At 40.1% G+C, this 14,822-nt stretch overlaps 1 protein-coding gene across 2 annotated transcripts in view; it reads left to right on the top strand.

Moving 5' to 3' along the window:
- mrc2 (mannose receptor, C type 2) overlaps window positions 1-14,822 on the top strand; it is a 62,982-nt gene that overhangs the window by 13,651 nt on the left and 34,509 nt on the right. For both annotated transcript variants that reach the window (XM_041231429.1, XM_041231428.1), the window contains exons 2-6: window positions 3,915-4,301; window positions 6,474-6,647; window positions 9,924-10,088; window positions 10,777-10,890; window positions 13,390-13,530. In XM_041231429.1, coding sequence (XP_041087363.1) covers window positions 3,915-4,301; window positions 6,474-6,647; window positions 9,924-10,088; window positions 10,777-10,890; window positions 13,390-13,530 — 981 coding nt within the window. The remainder of the gene's footprint in view (window positions 1-3,914; window positions 4,302-6,473; window positions 6,648-9,923; window positions 10,089-10,776; window positions 10,891-13,389; window positions 13,531-14,822) is intronic.

Below are 14,822 nucleotides of genomic sequence, written 5' to 3'. Positions count from 1 at the left end.
AGAAAGAATAAAATAATTTATTGAGGCATTAAACTTTTTTATAATTTCCCTGGTACCCCCATTGTAGCCATGGTTAGTTCTAATCATGTGCAAATCACGTCTGAGCAGAATTGCTAATCATGGTTTTCAAAGTTGAAAAGACGTAATCAACATGATGGCTTCAAAGTGAGATGTGTGGCAGCATTTTTAAATAGTTTCTGATGAGGAAACAGTTCTAATTTTTTTTTTTTTTTTTTTTACCAAGATTTAAGTTTGAATTTAAAACAAACTAAAAACAACTGTGACAAAACAAAGAGGATGTATTCAACAAAATAACTCTAGAAATCCTAACAGTTTAACACTTCCATAGGTCTAAATGTGTATTTTTGAAAGGGTATATATTTTCATTCTAAAACACGTGGGGTGTATTTATAAAGCAATAAAGTGCCATTAAATGCATGGACTTCAATGTAAATACTGGCACCCTAAAGCTATCTGAATATGGTCCCATATCTGGTACTACACAAAGCTGAATAAATCTGTTTGCAAATCTTGAATTGTACGTCCCAGGTCATTTCACCTAGAGAATGAAATTATCTGCACCCCTTCAACGTCTTCCTTCCTGTCATTAACTAACCAGCTATTGACTTCCATGCTTTGCCCCCCTAGACACAGCTGGGGTAAATTGACCTGCTGTAGAAAATAAAGCAGTAACAGACTTTCTCAAATCTCAAAGGCAGCAACCTTTGACCTTACTGGACGGACTATATATTCATATATATATATATATATATATATATATATATATATATATATATATATATATATATATATATATATATAAAATAAACACACAAGCGATCCTCAACTTACCACGCTTCGATTTACAACAGACTGCACTTATGACTCTTTTGCATTATTACCCTGCTTCGACTTTACGACATCGATACGGCATTTACGACACGGCGAGACCTGAGCCGTGCGTCATGTGAGCGTGCGCTGTCTCCGAACTGCAGTACCTTGAATTAGTCTGTCGTGTTTTTTTTTTTATGCATGTAACTTTTTTTTTAGAATTTATTTGCCTTTAACAATGTCTGATAAGAGCAATTGACTCAAAGCTAAACCTAAGCTGTGAACTCTGTCACATGATGAGGGGCTTAAGTTCAGGCGATCGTATTTCCTGCTAGGAGTACCGCATACGCACACACCGAGTATGTCTTTGAAAAGCCCAGAGCCTGCACTTTAAAACAAGACTGGTAGGTGGCTCAGTAATATTTTATAACCACAGGGCTGCGTGTAAAGATTTAAATAAATATTTGCATGAGTACAATATAACTTTTTTTAGCAGTTGATTCGGTATAACTAAGTAATTTGGTGATTCTTTTAACTGGTTAAATTGTGTACTACAGATGTCTTAAGTCATTCCATAAGATTTTGTTGTTTGTCTATTATCCCCCCTCCCCACCAAAAATCTGACAATTCGCACCCTGCCTTGCTCTCACACTAGAAGTAAAGTTTCTACAGCAGCGAGGGAGCCAACCGCATTGTGTATCGCTGTTAACCGGCATGGTGTATTTAGTTGTTTGCATTTCTGTTTTTCTGAAACGATTATAATCTGTGCTTGCCACAGCTTGCCTTGGGTCCCTTGTCTGTTACTTTGTTGTTGATGTTTTGACTTGTGACGTAAACAAAAATGTATTTATTTCGTAACATACCTTGTAAGGAAAATTACTGCGTTAGTGATTTTTTTGTAGTGCTTGTAAAAAAGCTCCTCTTTTAATCTTTTAAAACAAAGGCATTTATTAAACATGTTTTCAATCTAATAATACATTCTTAAAATGAACAACAAGCAATAATGCCGAATAGCAACATAAATAATTAAGCAGGCAATATGTTCTTATCTCCAAATTCTTCTGGGATTTTCGTGTGGAGGCATTTTTGTACATTTTGCCACAATTCTGTTTTGAATCCTCTTTATCTTAACTGTAATAGTTTTTAATCCCGCTAACAAGTCTCCATCCTAATTGTAATCCATTTTAAATCTTGCAAGCGGAGTCACCAATAGAAATGTAGGAACATGCTGTCACTCAGTAGTTGGGGCGGTTTAAAATATTAAGAACGAATCAATGATAGATGCAAGTCAGGAAGGCGGGACATTGCCCAGCAGCACTGGGAAATGTATTTATTATTATTTTTGTATTAGGTTTTATCTTTTAATGGGAAAAGGGTAAAGTCAACATGAATTGATTAACCATTTCCACAGTTTTTCCGGTGTTTATTGGCTATCCATTATATATCGGGGGTGTTTTATCGGGTTAAATCAGAAACCCTTATTGTAATACTTGTGCAGGCATATCACTTTTTAGAAGAAAAAAAAATTGTGTGATAGATATCAAAGCAGACGCCCTTCAAACCCTCATCAATGCTAACGTCTTTATCTAGCACATGTACATCAGAAAACGTGCATTGCAAACTTTCAATCACGTCATATGCAGTATCTTCCGCAGCTTCAGGCATGGGTGTATAGTGCTGTTATATGAATTATCTGTGAAGTGTAGGTACAATAAATAAATAGGTCGTTTTGACCAGTACCAATCCTGACAAGGCTTCCTTACAACCCGTAAAACCAACAAATAAATAAAGAAATCTCCTTGTTTTATTCTCTGTAGATACAGGCATCTATTTTTCATTCTCAGCTGTGTGTATACAGATGACCGGGTCTGTCAAGCACATTTTTTAGGGACTGCTGCCACCTGCCAGTAAAAAATAAAACTGCATACGCTTTTACAACATTGTGTTCTTATTTTTTTAATTGAAGCACGTTAAAAAGACATTTTAAACCTAGCAGAGGCACATATAAATGCCTGCACCTTTCTGTTCTGCTCAAAGTGTGTCTGCACTGAGTGACAGGAAAAAAAAATAACTCCGCCCCCTGGTGTATCTTTTCAATTGCAATGTACACAATATTAAAAATAAAGATGTACAGTGAAACTCTGATACAACGTACTGCCTTGGGACTGTAAAAACTGTATGTTATAACTGAGGTATGTAATAACCAGGTACATGCACATACCGGCCAAATCAGCACAAAAATCAAAACCTAGTACAGTACTAATTGATTAATGTACATATACAATGTATGTAGTATAAAGGTTTATTACAGAAGAAACAATATAAAACAGTGTAACTAGTACTGTACATTACTATACAGTATGTAACATTTTGTATTTTAACTATTTAATACAGTAATTCTATGTTGCCTTGGATAAAGATGTTCAGCTAAATGAATTATAAAAAAATAAAACATGAAATTAATAATACTGTACTGTAGTAAAATAAACAAATTAATATAAAATACAGTACAGTAATAATAAATTATAGAAATAATAAAACTGATAATACAAATTAATAATATACAAGTCAATAAACATATCATAACCATAACTGTCAGTTCAGGTACGATTTGCATTCACACTGCTGAGTTCAACAACCAAGTTTGAAACCTACTCAGGAGGTAGTCTCGAAGTTATCACCCCCACAACTCCCAAACGGCTTCTATTACGCCACCGCTCCGCACCAAAACAAACAAGTTTGATGCAAAAACCCACTACTCAGGCGTAGTCAGACGGAATCCCTTGGTTGAATACGACATCCCCCCAAACGCTGCCTATAGAATTCACTCCGCCTAAAATCTGGTTTAAGGTAGTTGGCCCTGAACAGTCGTCCCTTGAGTCAGCAGCTTACCCCCCCCACACCCCACCCCCCCGGCCCCGACTACACTTGCCTGTATGCTATTTTAATAAGTATTTGGCCACATTAGTGTTTTAGAACCATGTTAAGGGTTCAAAGCCTGTTTAAAAATGCTTAAAGCGATTTGCATTCACACTAAACGGTTCATTACTGTTCAATACCCATTGTATTGTTGTCATTCCCAGACTCAGGCGTGTTCCTGATCTACAGTGATGAGCTGCAGGGCTGTCTGGAGATGATGGACACAGCGCTGCGGCTCTCTCGCTCCTGTAACGAGTCGAACCCGGCGCAGCAGTGGACCTGGGTGTCGCGGAGACGCCTCTTTAACCTGGGCTCCACGCAATGCTTGGGCCTCTCAGGCACCAACACTAGCAGCCCCGAGCTGGGCATGTACAATTGTGACCGTGAGTACTACATGGTGTGGAACTGCAAGTCCCTGGGAGAGAAGATAAGCCAGCACATCTCCCCTGGCAACACCTCGCTCAGCCCCTCGGACCACGGAGACCAGGCCCGTGACAGCCAGTGGAGGGTCTACGGGACCAACCAGGACCTGTGTTCCAAGCCTTATCATGGTACGATCATTGACTAACATGAGTATACAATCGGATACACTCACTGTTCTGGTATTTATTATTATTTATTTATTTATTTGGCAGATGCCTTTATCCAAAGCGACTTACAGGTGTTACAGGGCAGTACAGGGTTACAATGCAAGATTAATATTTAAATACATTATGGTTAGGGTTACTGTTTTTCAGTGTTTATTCATTTTATTTTTCTGGACTTTTGTTTTTGATCTACTGTATGAAATGCTTGAGCGTTTTTTTTTTTTTTTTTTTTTTTTTCTGTCAAAATATGTATAGTAGTAACTTGACAGTACTTGCACACTTAAGTTGTACCTTCTTTCCTTTACTGTCTTCCACAATGAAATCCTTATGGTTATGGGCGCATTCTTCGGGGGCTTTTGTGTGTAGGCCTTTTTTTACATTTCGCCACAATTCGCCATCTCTTTTAAATCCTTTGTATCTTAACTGTAGTACAGCTTTAAATCCTGATAACAAGCCTCCATTCCTAATTGATAATATTAGGAATATAAATTTCGCAAGTGGAGTGTCCAATAGAAATGCCGGAATGTGCTGTCACTCAGTAGTTGGGGTGGGTTTAAAGTATTCAGAACGAATCAATGATAGATACAAGGCAGGAAAGTGGGACATTGCTCAGCTGTGCTGGGAAATGTATTTTTTTTTTTATTTGTAGTAGGTTTTTTAATGGGAAAGCAGAGAAGTCAACGTGAATTGATTAACCAGTGAGAGATGGAGTAATCCTGAAGTTCTCAGGTAACTGGTTCCACCACAGATGGGCTAGGGAAGAGAAGGAGCAGGCCCAGGAGAGTGGAGAGGAGGTATGATCAGTGGGCCAGTAGAGGAGGAGTGGAGAGGGCGAGAGGAAGTGTAGGGAGGCAAGTGCGTTGTCAGGGAAGTGATGTGTTGAGGTGGAAGGAGAGGGAGGGGTCAAGAACAACAGCTAAGGTTTTTAGCAGAAGAAGATGGAGAGAGTGTGATATATACACTACTCTCCAACAATACTTGGGGATAAGAGGTTTCTCGTCCATTTGTGGTTGATGCATAAACCATATGTATAGGAGGTAGGGTTCCACGGTAGGTGTTATAGAGAAGATATTGTGGAACTCATGACCTACATGTTGCAAAAATGTCTATTTTGAGCCCACTTTCTTTGTTCTGGGAATGTATATCTAGTGGAATTTTAAAGCTAGTTTCAGTAAAATTAAATTAATTGACATAAGCTATTGATGCGATAACATATAACACTGTTTAAAAAATAAATTCAAGATCATTATTTTCTTTTACTTTCTTTTTTATGAACAACATACCCCCTATGACCCTTACAAGTACCCCCAGGGGTCCATGTACCCCAGCTGAAACTCCTGTTTAACTGAGTTAAGTCTTGGTCTCAAAGAAGGTCTCTCGATCATAAGAAACATGTCGATCATCTAGTAACAAATTGTCCATCGGTTAGGTTAGACTGGAGATGGTATAATTAATCATGGGGGTCAGACAGTGGTTTAAATGATACCGCCAACGGCTGACATAGGTGTCTTTGCAGCAACGAAATGTAAAAAGCAAAGCAGAAAAAGAAAAGGGGAAGGGGAAATGTAAATTGTGAAGCAGAAATGTAAACGGCCAAAATGAAATGTAAAAAGCAATTGGGGAAAAGTCCAAATAAATAAATAAATAAATATATGAAGAAATAAATACGTGTAAAAACTATTTATTCGTTTAATTGTTTATTCATGTATTTATTTATTCATTTATTTATTTATTTGTAATTTTCGCATAAAATATCCTCCATATTTTTTTCCAAAACTGTCCTGTGGTACTCTCTTAAATTAACAGTTAGTAAACACAGAAGGCCTGATTTTGAAGCACTGTCAACTAGCACTGTATATTCGAATAGGAAAGTGACAGTCGACCTCAAGAACTGTTTGGGAAGTAATTGTGAAGCGCGTGGTTTCAGATGGATGGAAGTTGCGGGTACAACCCATTAGAATACAAACGATGTTTTAGAACATTAATAAACAGTTTAAGAAATGCAAGCAATTTTTAAATGCAGTGCACAAACAAGTGTTACCAAGCAGTACGTTCACAAATAGAGTACCACATTATCAAATATACTTTTACTTTAGTTCATTCTACTGTAACTGTCAGCTCTGTCTGCCTCCACAGAGATCTACACCATCCAAGGAAACTCCCATGGCAAGCCATGCACCATCCCCTTCAAGTATGACAATCACTGGTTCCATGAGTGCACCAGCACGGGTCGAGAGGACGGCCATCTCTGGTGTGCTACCACTGCGGACTATGGCAAGGACGAGCGCTGGGGCTTCTGTCCGGTCAAGAGTAAGTATCAGCACCCAACCCTGTCCGTCTGCTCAGATTCTAATACAGGGAGCATTCTGCCTTCTTCAACTCATTTAAATCAGTAGTCTTGAGTTTCCCAATTTCAAATGAAGTAGCTGAGAAATCAGTTCAATACGTGTTCTCTGCCGCACACTTGTATCCACAGCAGGTCTCAAATGTACTGTATTTGATTTCCAGGGTCATCTGGCTGGTGAAGTTGCCCCACCCCTTCACTGGCTTCCTTCCTGTCAATAACCAATCTGCTGCTTCCCCTATTGACTGACATGTTTTCAGCCAGTAATGTGCTTTGACCCAGGGGGCATTGCTGGTGTGAAATGACCAAGGCTATAAAGCAGTGTAGCAGTGCGTGGGTCGTCACTGAATAATTCAGGGACCACATTTGAAATAAAGATTCTCTGAGAATTGCTACGAAGCAGCAGTTTTATTAAGCAGAATTCTGGAGAGACAACACGTCGCAGACAGTCTGCTAATGCTTCTCCGACACGTAGTTATAAGGTACAGCTTTTTATAGTAATGCACAAACAAAACAAAATAGTGAGTGCGTGCAGCAGAACGTATATTCATCTTAAAAGAAAACAAAGTATCACAAGATGTTCTCGAGGCATACAAAATGTCCTCGGCACACAGCCAAAGTGTGATAGCCTTGTAAAGCGCTTACCTATCTGTGTTTGAACATAGCTTACACAGACATACTCAAGCGTTTTCATACTACTTGTTTAACAAATATTTATTTTAACCCTTCAGTAGCTTTGTAAATGTCATGTATTGTGCAAGGTATGCATTGTTTTTGATATTCTGTTGAATATATGCTGTCAGAGGACTACATTATTTACATATGAAAACGTAGCAATCGCCATCATCACACCATTGTTGGGTAGGCTTGATCTGCAGCAGTATTAATCAAGAGTATAGGGACGAAAAATGAATTCAAGATCTACTCAAGTAGTGTCAGCAGCCAATCAGTGGCTTTTTAACACCATTTGCATCACCTATATCTATGCAGTACAATTATTGAAAGACTTCTGAAACATATATTTTAACACAAATTAGTACAGCAGTCCGGTTGATTTGTGCAATAATGCAGACACAGAGAATTGGGTGTTAAAATGCCGCACAGGCGTGCAGGTGTATTTAACACAGGTGCTGTGACTAGGTAGGCAATGGTAGTCCAAGTGTCAGAGTTAATAAAGAAAGCGAAACAATGCTAAAAAATAAGTTTGCCACACAAGCCGATCGCTAGTATCATTAAAAGCGACGTCCTGCTCCAGCAACCTACTGCTACTCTCTCCTCTCTACACTGGTTGGGATCAGCATCCTGTAAACTATCCCACTGCCTTTACTCCTGAAGTCCTAGTCTCCCAGCGACTCCGGGTCGTTGTGACGGTCCTGGCTGAGCAGAGCCTTCACAGGCACCGTCTTGCAGTTGATGGGTTCCGTAGTTGTTATCCTACGCAGAGAACATTCTCCTCCTTGATGTAAATAAAGTGCCCCTCTGCGTAGCATGACGGTGCAGTTGCCTCAAGCTGTGGCGCGGACGCCCTTTGAGCTGCGTGCATCCTACCAGGGCACGCCCCCCCAAGCCAATCTGGACCTCCCAGTCAGCTCAGCACTGGCGAGCCTACCTGCTGAATTGGTTGCTTAGCAACGGGTCTCCTGTTCTGCGTTCCAGCTGCACACATCTGCTTGTGACAGGGTTCTCCCTGTCACTAGCAGTAACAGATTCTTGGAAGGCAATGCAAGTACACTGGGAACTGAAAATGCATGACTGCTGTAAAATGCGCTTTTTTAAAAAACTGCTACATTTAATATCTATGTAGCTGATAGAAGTGCAAAATGGGCAAGATTTATGGAATTATTTTGTTGGCTATGTGGAATTTTAATGTTTAATCCCAGCGGATGATTCTTATAGAAATAACTATGTTTAAAATACTCTATCACTTTGGAATAGATGTAAAATGTTGCATCCTGTTTTTAAAATGGATCGGATTATTTTGCTATGGATATCATTCTCTGCTGCAAGTCTCTGTGGTTCCTTTACCAGGGGCTACAGAACACACTGCTGTCCACATCAAACACAGTACCGGATAAGGAGTGAGGGAACAAGCTTAGCTTTGGAATGCAACTCCCCTGAGGTCTGGCTGTAGACTAAAAGATTTTAATGCTGAGGCTCCACTCATATTCTGCAAGAAAAACACTGGATGTGATTAGAACCATGTGCGAAAACCTCATCAGTCCTGTCCCAGCAGATCGCACTCTGTACAGTGCAAAAGGTGCCTTCAGCCTGCCGTCTGGCATTCTTCATTGTGATATCTCAGAAACTGAGCCGGGTCAGGCCTGGTGTGGCAAAGCTGAGCGGCGCAGTACCACAGACACTCGCACAACTTCACATGTTCCTGAAGGCTCAGAGTTATTTCCTGAGGCAGTTTTGTGTACGAGCTGTAGTGGTTTAGTCACAAGCAGTGCTCAGTTTCATACTTTACTAAAACTTTTTCATGCACACACCTTGAGAACATCCAGTCAATAAAGAACAATGCACACACCTTCACCTGCTTCCTAGTTGCTGACTGATTCCAGAACTTTGTCTCCGTAGCATTTAGAGGATCCCAGTGACTCAGCAGCCACTACTTAGCTATTAAATCCATACACTCACCACACCTTGAGTAAAAAGTGTCTCCTACTCCTAACTCTGCCTCTAATTCTCATCGGTGCTGTTATTAATTCTGGTGCATAGGGTTATAAACAACAGATCAAAAACCTGCATTCATTTTCTAAAACCAAGCCCTAATCGAGGCCTGATCAGAATTCCAGCAAACGTGAAACATGCTCTTTATTGTCTGGATACACTATCAAACAGAAAACATGCTTGTACTGGGAATCAATTACAGAAATAAGACAAATAAACTAACATTTTCAACATTATGATTGGGGACTTGAATGCTTAGTGGCTTTGTTAGCAATGTACGTATATTTGAACTGTTATACAGCTTCAGTAAACATGCAGAAGCCACATCAGTATCACAGAAGAGCCTTTCTTTTTAAAACAGGATCGTTGAGGCTGTGCGTTATTGGCTAGCATTATTTTACATTTTTAGACAGGTGGTGCATGCATCAGTTTAGCTTTTTGAATGCTGACACCAGACTTGTTACCTTAGGTAAGGTAGTGGAAGACGAGTGTTAATCGTGGTCTGTGTAACTCGCCGTTAGAGTTTGCTTTGTTTGAGATCTGGTCCTCAGCGACCTGTGCTTTGTCTCCAGGCCCCGGCTGTGAGACATTCTGGGATAAGGACCCGATGACCAACAGCTGCTACCAGTTCAACTTCCAATCAACGTTGTCATGGAGCGAGGCGAGGGTCAGCTGTCAACAGCAGGGGGCAGACCTGCTGAGCATTAACGAGATCCACGAGCAGACCTACATTAACGGTGAGCAGCAGCAGTCACGTCTACCACACTCACGCAAACTCATTGCAACATTGAGGAAAAGTGTCCATAAACAAAAGAGAATAATTACCAGGAAAGAAAGGCCAATGCTGCTTGAAGCATCTATGGGTTCAAGAGATAATTAATAAGCTGCATGTGAAAGATATGCTGTCATAATTGGTAACAGACTGTTGGCTTTAGTGGCCTTTAAAGCATTCAAACTTGGGGAATACAATAAAAGCAAAGCAAAGTGCAATAAAGCATAATGAAAGCATGGTAAAGCATCTGGAAACACTGTACAACTAAGAGATGTATGGTAAAGTATATAAAGAAGCATATACAAAAAACATGGTGCCACTTCTAATTACGGTAAATGCACTGTATAACCATGGGAAAATCATTGGAAAACTATAATATTACAGTGAAAATGAATAGCAGTAAACTTGTAGTAAAAGCATAGTTTCCTTATTTTTTTCAAATTCCCTTGGCACATTTACCTCTGTGATCTTTTATAAGAGGAACTCTATTCTGATTCTCATATTTGCCCTCTGTCTGTTGTGCCTGTGCTGTGTGTGTTTGTGTCTGTGTGCTCTGTGTTGTGTGTCTCTATCTGTTATTGTGTATGTGTTGTGTTTTGTGTTTGTGTGTGTTTGTCTTTGTGTTGTGTGTGTGCACGCGTGTGTCCATTCAGGCTTGCTGACTGGGTACAGCTCCTCCTTGTGGATTGGCCTCAATGACCTGGACATCAACGGAGGCTGGCAGTGGTCAGACGCTTCTCCTCTCAAATATCTCAACTGGGAACCAGGTAAGCCCTGGATCTATAGCTCTCTGATCATTGCGCAGAGGAGGCCATTCAGTGCACCAAACTCGTCCTCCTAGGAGCTGCTATCTAAACGGTCAAGTTGGGTCTTAACACTAGAAGGACGGGGGGAGATATACTCATACCTAGAAGCCCCGCAGCAGTCTTTCTGATGGCTGTATTCAAAACACTATGTTTCTCCTTTTGTTATACTAGTCGGATGTAATTTTTTTTTTTTTTTTTTTTTATTGAGTACTTTACATAAACATCTGAACAACCGAAGCATATTATATATAACAAGAAGTTATAAAAAAAAAAGTATAATTTCTTTCTTTTTTTGACAAAAGGGTATTCCTTTACCTTCAGTCTAAGGCTGTTCATAATCAAGACAGATAATGCGCTTCTCCACGCTGCCATTCTGCACATGGCACAGCTGTCCGAAGTTTTATTTTTATTGCACTTACCAACCTGGCATTAGTGTCTCATGCGGTTCTCAGCGGGGTTGCCAGCTTCAGCTGTGGGTGCATGCTTGGCGGTCCAAATGCTTCTTGTGAAGTTCCTGTGCTAACTGTAAAATATATTCTCTCCTTGGTAAAGTCTTCTCTATGCATTCTTTGTAAAGTACCCAGAAGCTGATGGCTGCAAGATCCAATACACTGTAAAACACCTGAAAAGGCCACCGTCAGGAACCAGCTTTCGCAGAATACTTCCATGCCATCGGATCCAAAACATCAACTCTATATTTTCTTGTGTTGTAAAACTCCACAGTCTCTGGTATTTGTTTTCACTAGTCCTTATGCTGATTGACTGACCAAAATAGCACAGCTGGCAAGCAGATGCCAGCCTTTGAAAAGGCTGACTGAAAAACAATAGACATTTGCTCAGGCAGGGAGTAGAGACTAATCTAATTACAGCTAAACACATTGTGGACTGGTAAATAAAAATAATAAAGTAGAATACTGTTCTGTATAATCACAATACTATTGTTTTCTGTGTGGCCGTCAATGTGACTGCTCCCGGGGCTTTTAGGTATAATGTAATAGATCTCCTTTATTTCTGCACTCCCACATTTCATGCTTTGTGACAATATTTAATACATACGGACAGAAAGGTACATGAACGCACAGCCCCGGATGTGTTACACGACAGGAGAAAATTAAATTTTAAAACAAAAAAAAAAGCCAAAATGACTGCTGCGGGCATTAGGGTCAAAGGATCCAACTGTCCTCTGGTCCTGGTTTCTGTACTGTGCTGAATGTAAGGGTTGGAGTTAACTGTCAACTCGTTCTGAGATTTAAAAGACTTCAATCATGTCTCCCTAATTCTTCTTTGTTCTAACAGTGCATTTAGAATATATGCACCAGCGATAAGAACATAAGCGATTTTATGAACGAGAGGAGGCCATTCAGCCCATCTAAGCTCATGCAGTTCATAGTAACTGATTGATCTCAATACTTTCTCAAGTTGGGTCTTAAAGGAGCCAACTGATTCTGCCTCAACATGACTAGGTGGCCCATTCCATACCCTCACCACTCTCTGTTTGAAGAAGTGTTTCTTTCCCTCTGCCCTGATCCTCCAGTTAATTTCCAGTTGTGTACTGGTTTCTGTACTGCCTTATTGGTTAGGGTTAACTATGTCAACTCCTTTTAGCATTTTAAAGAATTCAGTCATGTCCTCCATGATACCTCTCTTTCAGCTTCTCTTTCTCTTGGTGTGTCTGATTTATGTTCTAGCCCCACCCCCTCCATTTCGTATTTGGGTCTTCAGTTTTTGTTGACAATGAATTTAATTTGCCACGTTTTCTGGGTGGCTGCAGGTCTTTCTGCCGCTCTCCTAATCTTTGTGTCATTTGAAGATTTGACAAGTTTGCTAATTATCCCCTAATCGAAGTCGTTGATGTAGATAAGAAACACGAGTGGTCCAAGGACAGAGCCCTGCGGCACTCCACTGAGTACACTACCCAACTTACAGGCTTCCCCTCTTACACGTGCTCTGGTTTGTTTTAACCAGTTTTGTGTCCTCTTGCATGTACTACCTTGTATTCCCACAGATTGCAACTTGAGGATTAGTCTTTCAAGTGGCGCTTTGTCAAAGGCGTTTTGGAAGTCCAAGTTAAAATTTACATAAAATAACCACAGATGTTATAATATGTATAACAAATAATAGCTTTAACTTTAAAAAACAAAAAAACACCATTGCGAGCTCATCCACAGCATGCACGCAAGCTTCACGAGACCTGGATATTCTCATCTTTTTCAGCCTCAGTTTTATATTTTTAGTGGTTAACAACTAGGGGATTCCATATTAAATGTCTTGGTAGCTGTGGCAGATATCTGAAAAAAGAATAACTCAAACTGCAGGTCTCTCGGAGAACTGGTAACTGGTAAATTGTACACCAGAAGTTCAGTCATTGAGTAATTGTAGAAATTCCTACACCGGAACTATTTTTATGTATTATTAAAAATGCTTGGTCTAAGTCTCCCCGTTCCCCTTTCTCTTTCTCAGACCAGCCGGATAACTCTGAGGAGGACAGCTGTGGTGTTATCCGGACCGAGACTTCCGGTCGCTGGCAGAACAAAAACTGCGAAATGGCGCTGCCCTATGTTTGTAAGAAGAAACCCAACACGACCCCAAACACTACTACAGGTAAGCTGTCATTACCACGTACCATTATCACAGAGCCTGGAGTTCACAATCTTTATTACAAAACAAACACAAACCATTTGGAACAATCTGGTCCTCATAATCACCTACAGCAATGTGAGTCATAGGAATGTAAAAAAAGGTGCATTCTGGTGCGTTTTAAAACACATCTTTTAGACAATATTTGTTAAAAGTAATATACTAATTTCTGTATATAGATATTACAATCTGAAAAATATTTCATCACCATTATAAAAGTTAGAAAGCAAGAGCAAAACATGGTAAAACATAGGTAAGCATTGAGAGACCAGAGAGGTATGGTAAAGCATATTAAAAATCATGGCAAAACATGGTGAACTAGTAAATGCTTAGTATAACCATGGCAAACTGACAATCGGCTGTAAAAACATGCTATTCACACTGCACTGTCACACACATAGAAAATGAGCTTTAAGAGCAATACACAAGAGGTCCCCGAGTGGCTCTCCTGGTAAAAGCTTCGTCGTGTGGTGTGCAAGTTCTCATCCTGGCTTTACTGGGGATTGTGGAAGGAGCATCATGTTGGATCGGGCACTCTTGCGGGTCAGGGAGGTAAAACCAATGAGGACTTTCTATCTTGATTGATCTACAGCGGACCCTACTGGCCAGGGGCCTGGTGAGCTCAAGTGGTCCTCTAGAGGGCGGTAGATCTCTGACATCCACTCTCGAGTTCCTGGGTGTAAAAGGGGAAATTGGCTCGGTCGTGGGATCGGAGGATGCCCACCGAACAGTCAGTTCTCCTGAGCTGTGTGGGGAGTTGCCACGGTGAAGGAACATAATTGGACTTTGTAAATTGGGGAGAAATCAGGGGTAAAATAATTGGACACACCAAATTTATTAAAAATATAAAATAAAATCAAAAAAAGAATTATACACAATAAATGATCTTATGTTATTAACCACCCAGCTGCTTATCCTGCGATTTCCACATGCAGTGCAAATGAGTCCAAATTTGTCACTCGCGTGAGAAAAGCATGCAGGGGGTTATATGTGCACCTGCAAAGTTTAACCCATCTTTTTAACGTGTTTCAGTTAATAAATAAGTTGACCATAGAGTAAAGTTGTCTGCAGTTGTGACAGATGGCAGCAGTCCCTAAGAAATGTGCTTGACAAACCGGGTCATCTGTATACACATAGCGGAGAGTGAAAAATGGATGCCTGTGTATCTACGGAGAATTATACAAGGAGATTTCTTTATTTATTTGTTGGTTTTACAGGTTGTAAAGAAGCCTTGTCAGAATTGGTACTGGTCAAAA

Source organism: Polyodon spathula, chromosome 28, assembly GCF_017654505.1.
Source record: "Polyodon spathula isolate WHYD16114869_AA chromosome 28, ASM1765450v1, whole genome shotgun sequence".
Lineage (NCBI taxonomy): Eukaryota > Metazoa > Chordata > Actinopteri > Acipenseriformes > Polyodontidae > Polyodon > Polyodon spathula.
This window is presented reverse-complemented; position numbering and strand designations above follow the sequence as displayed.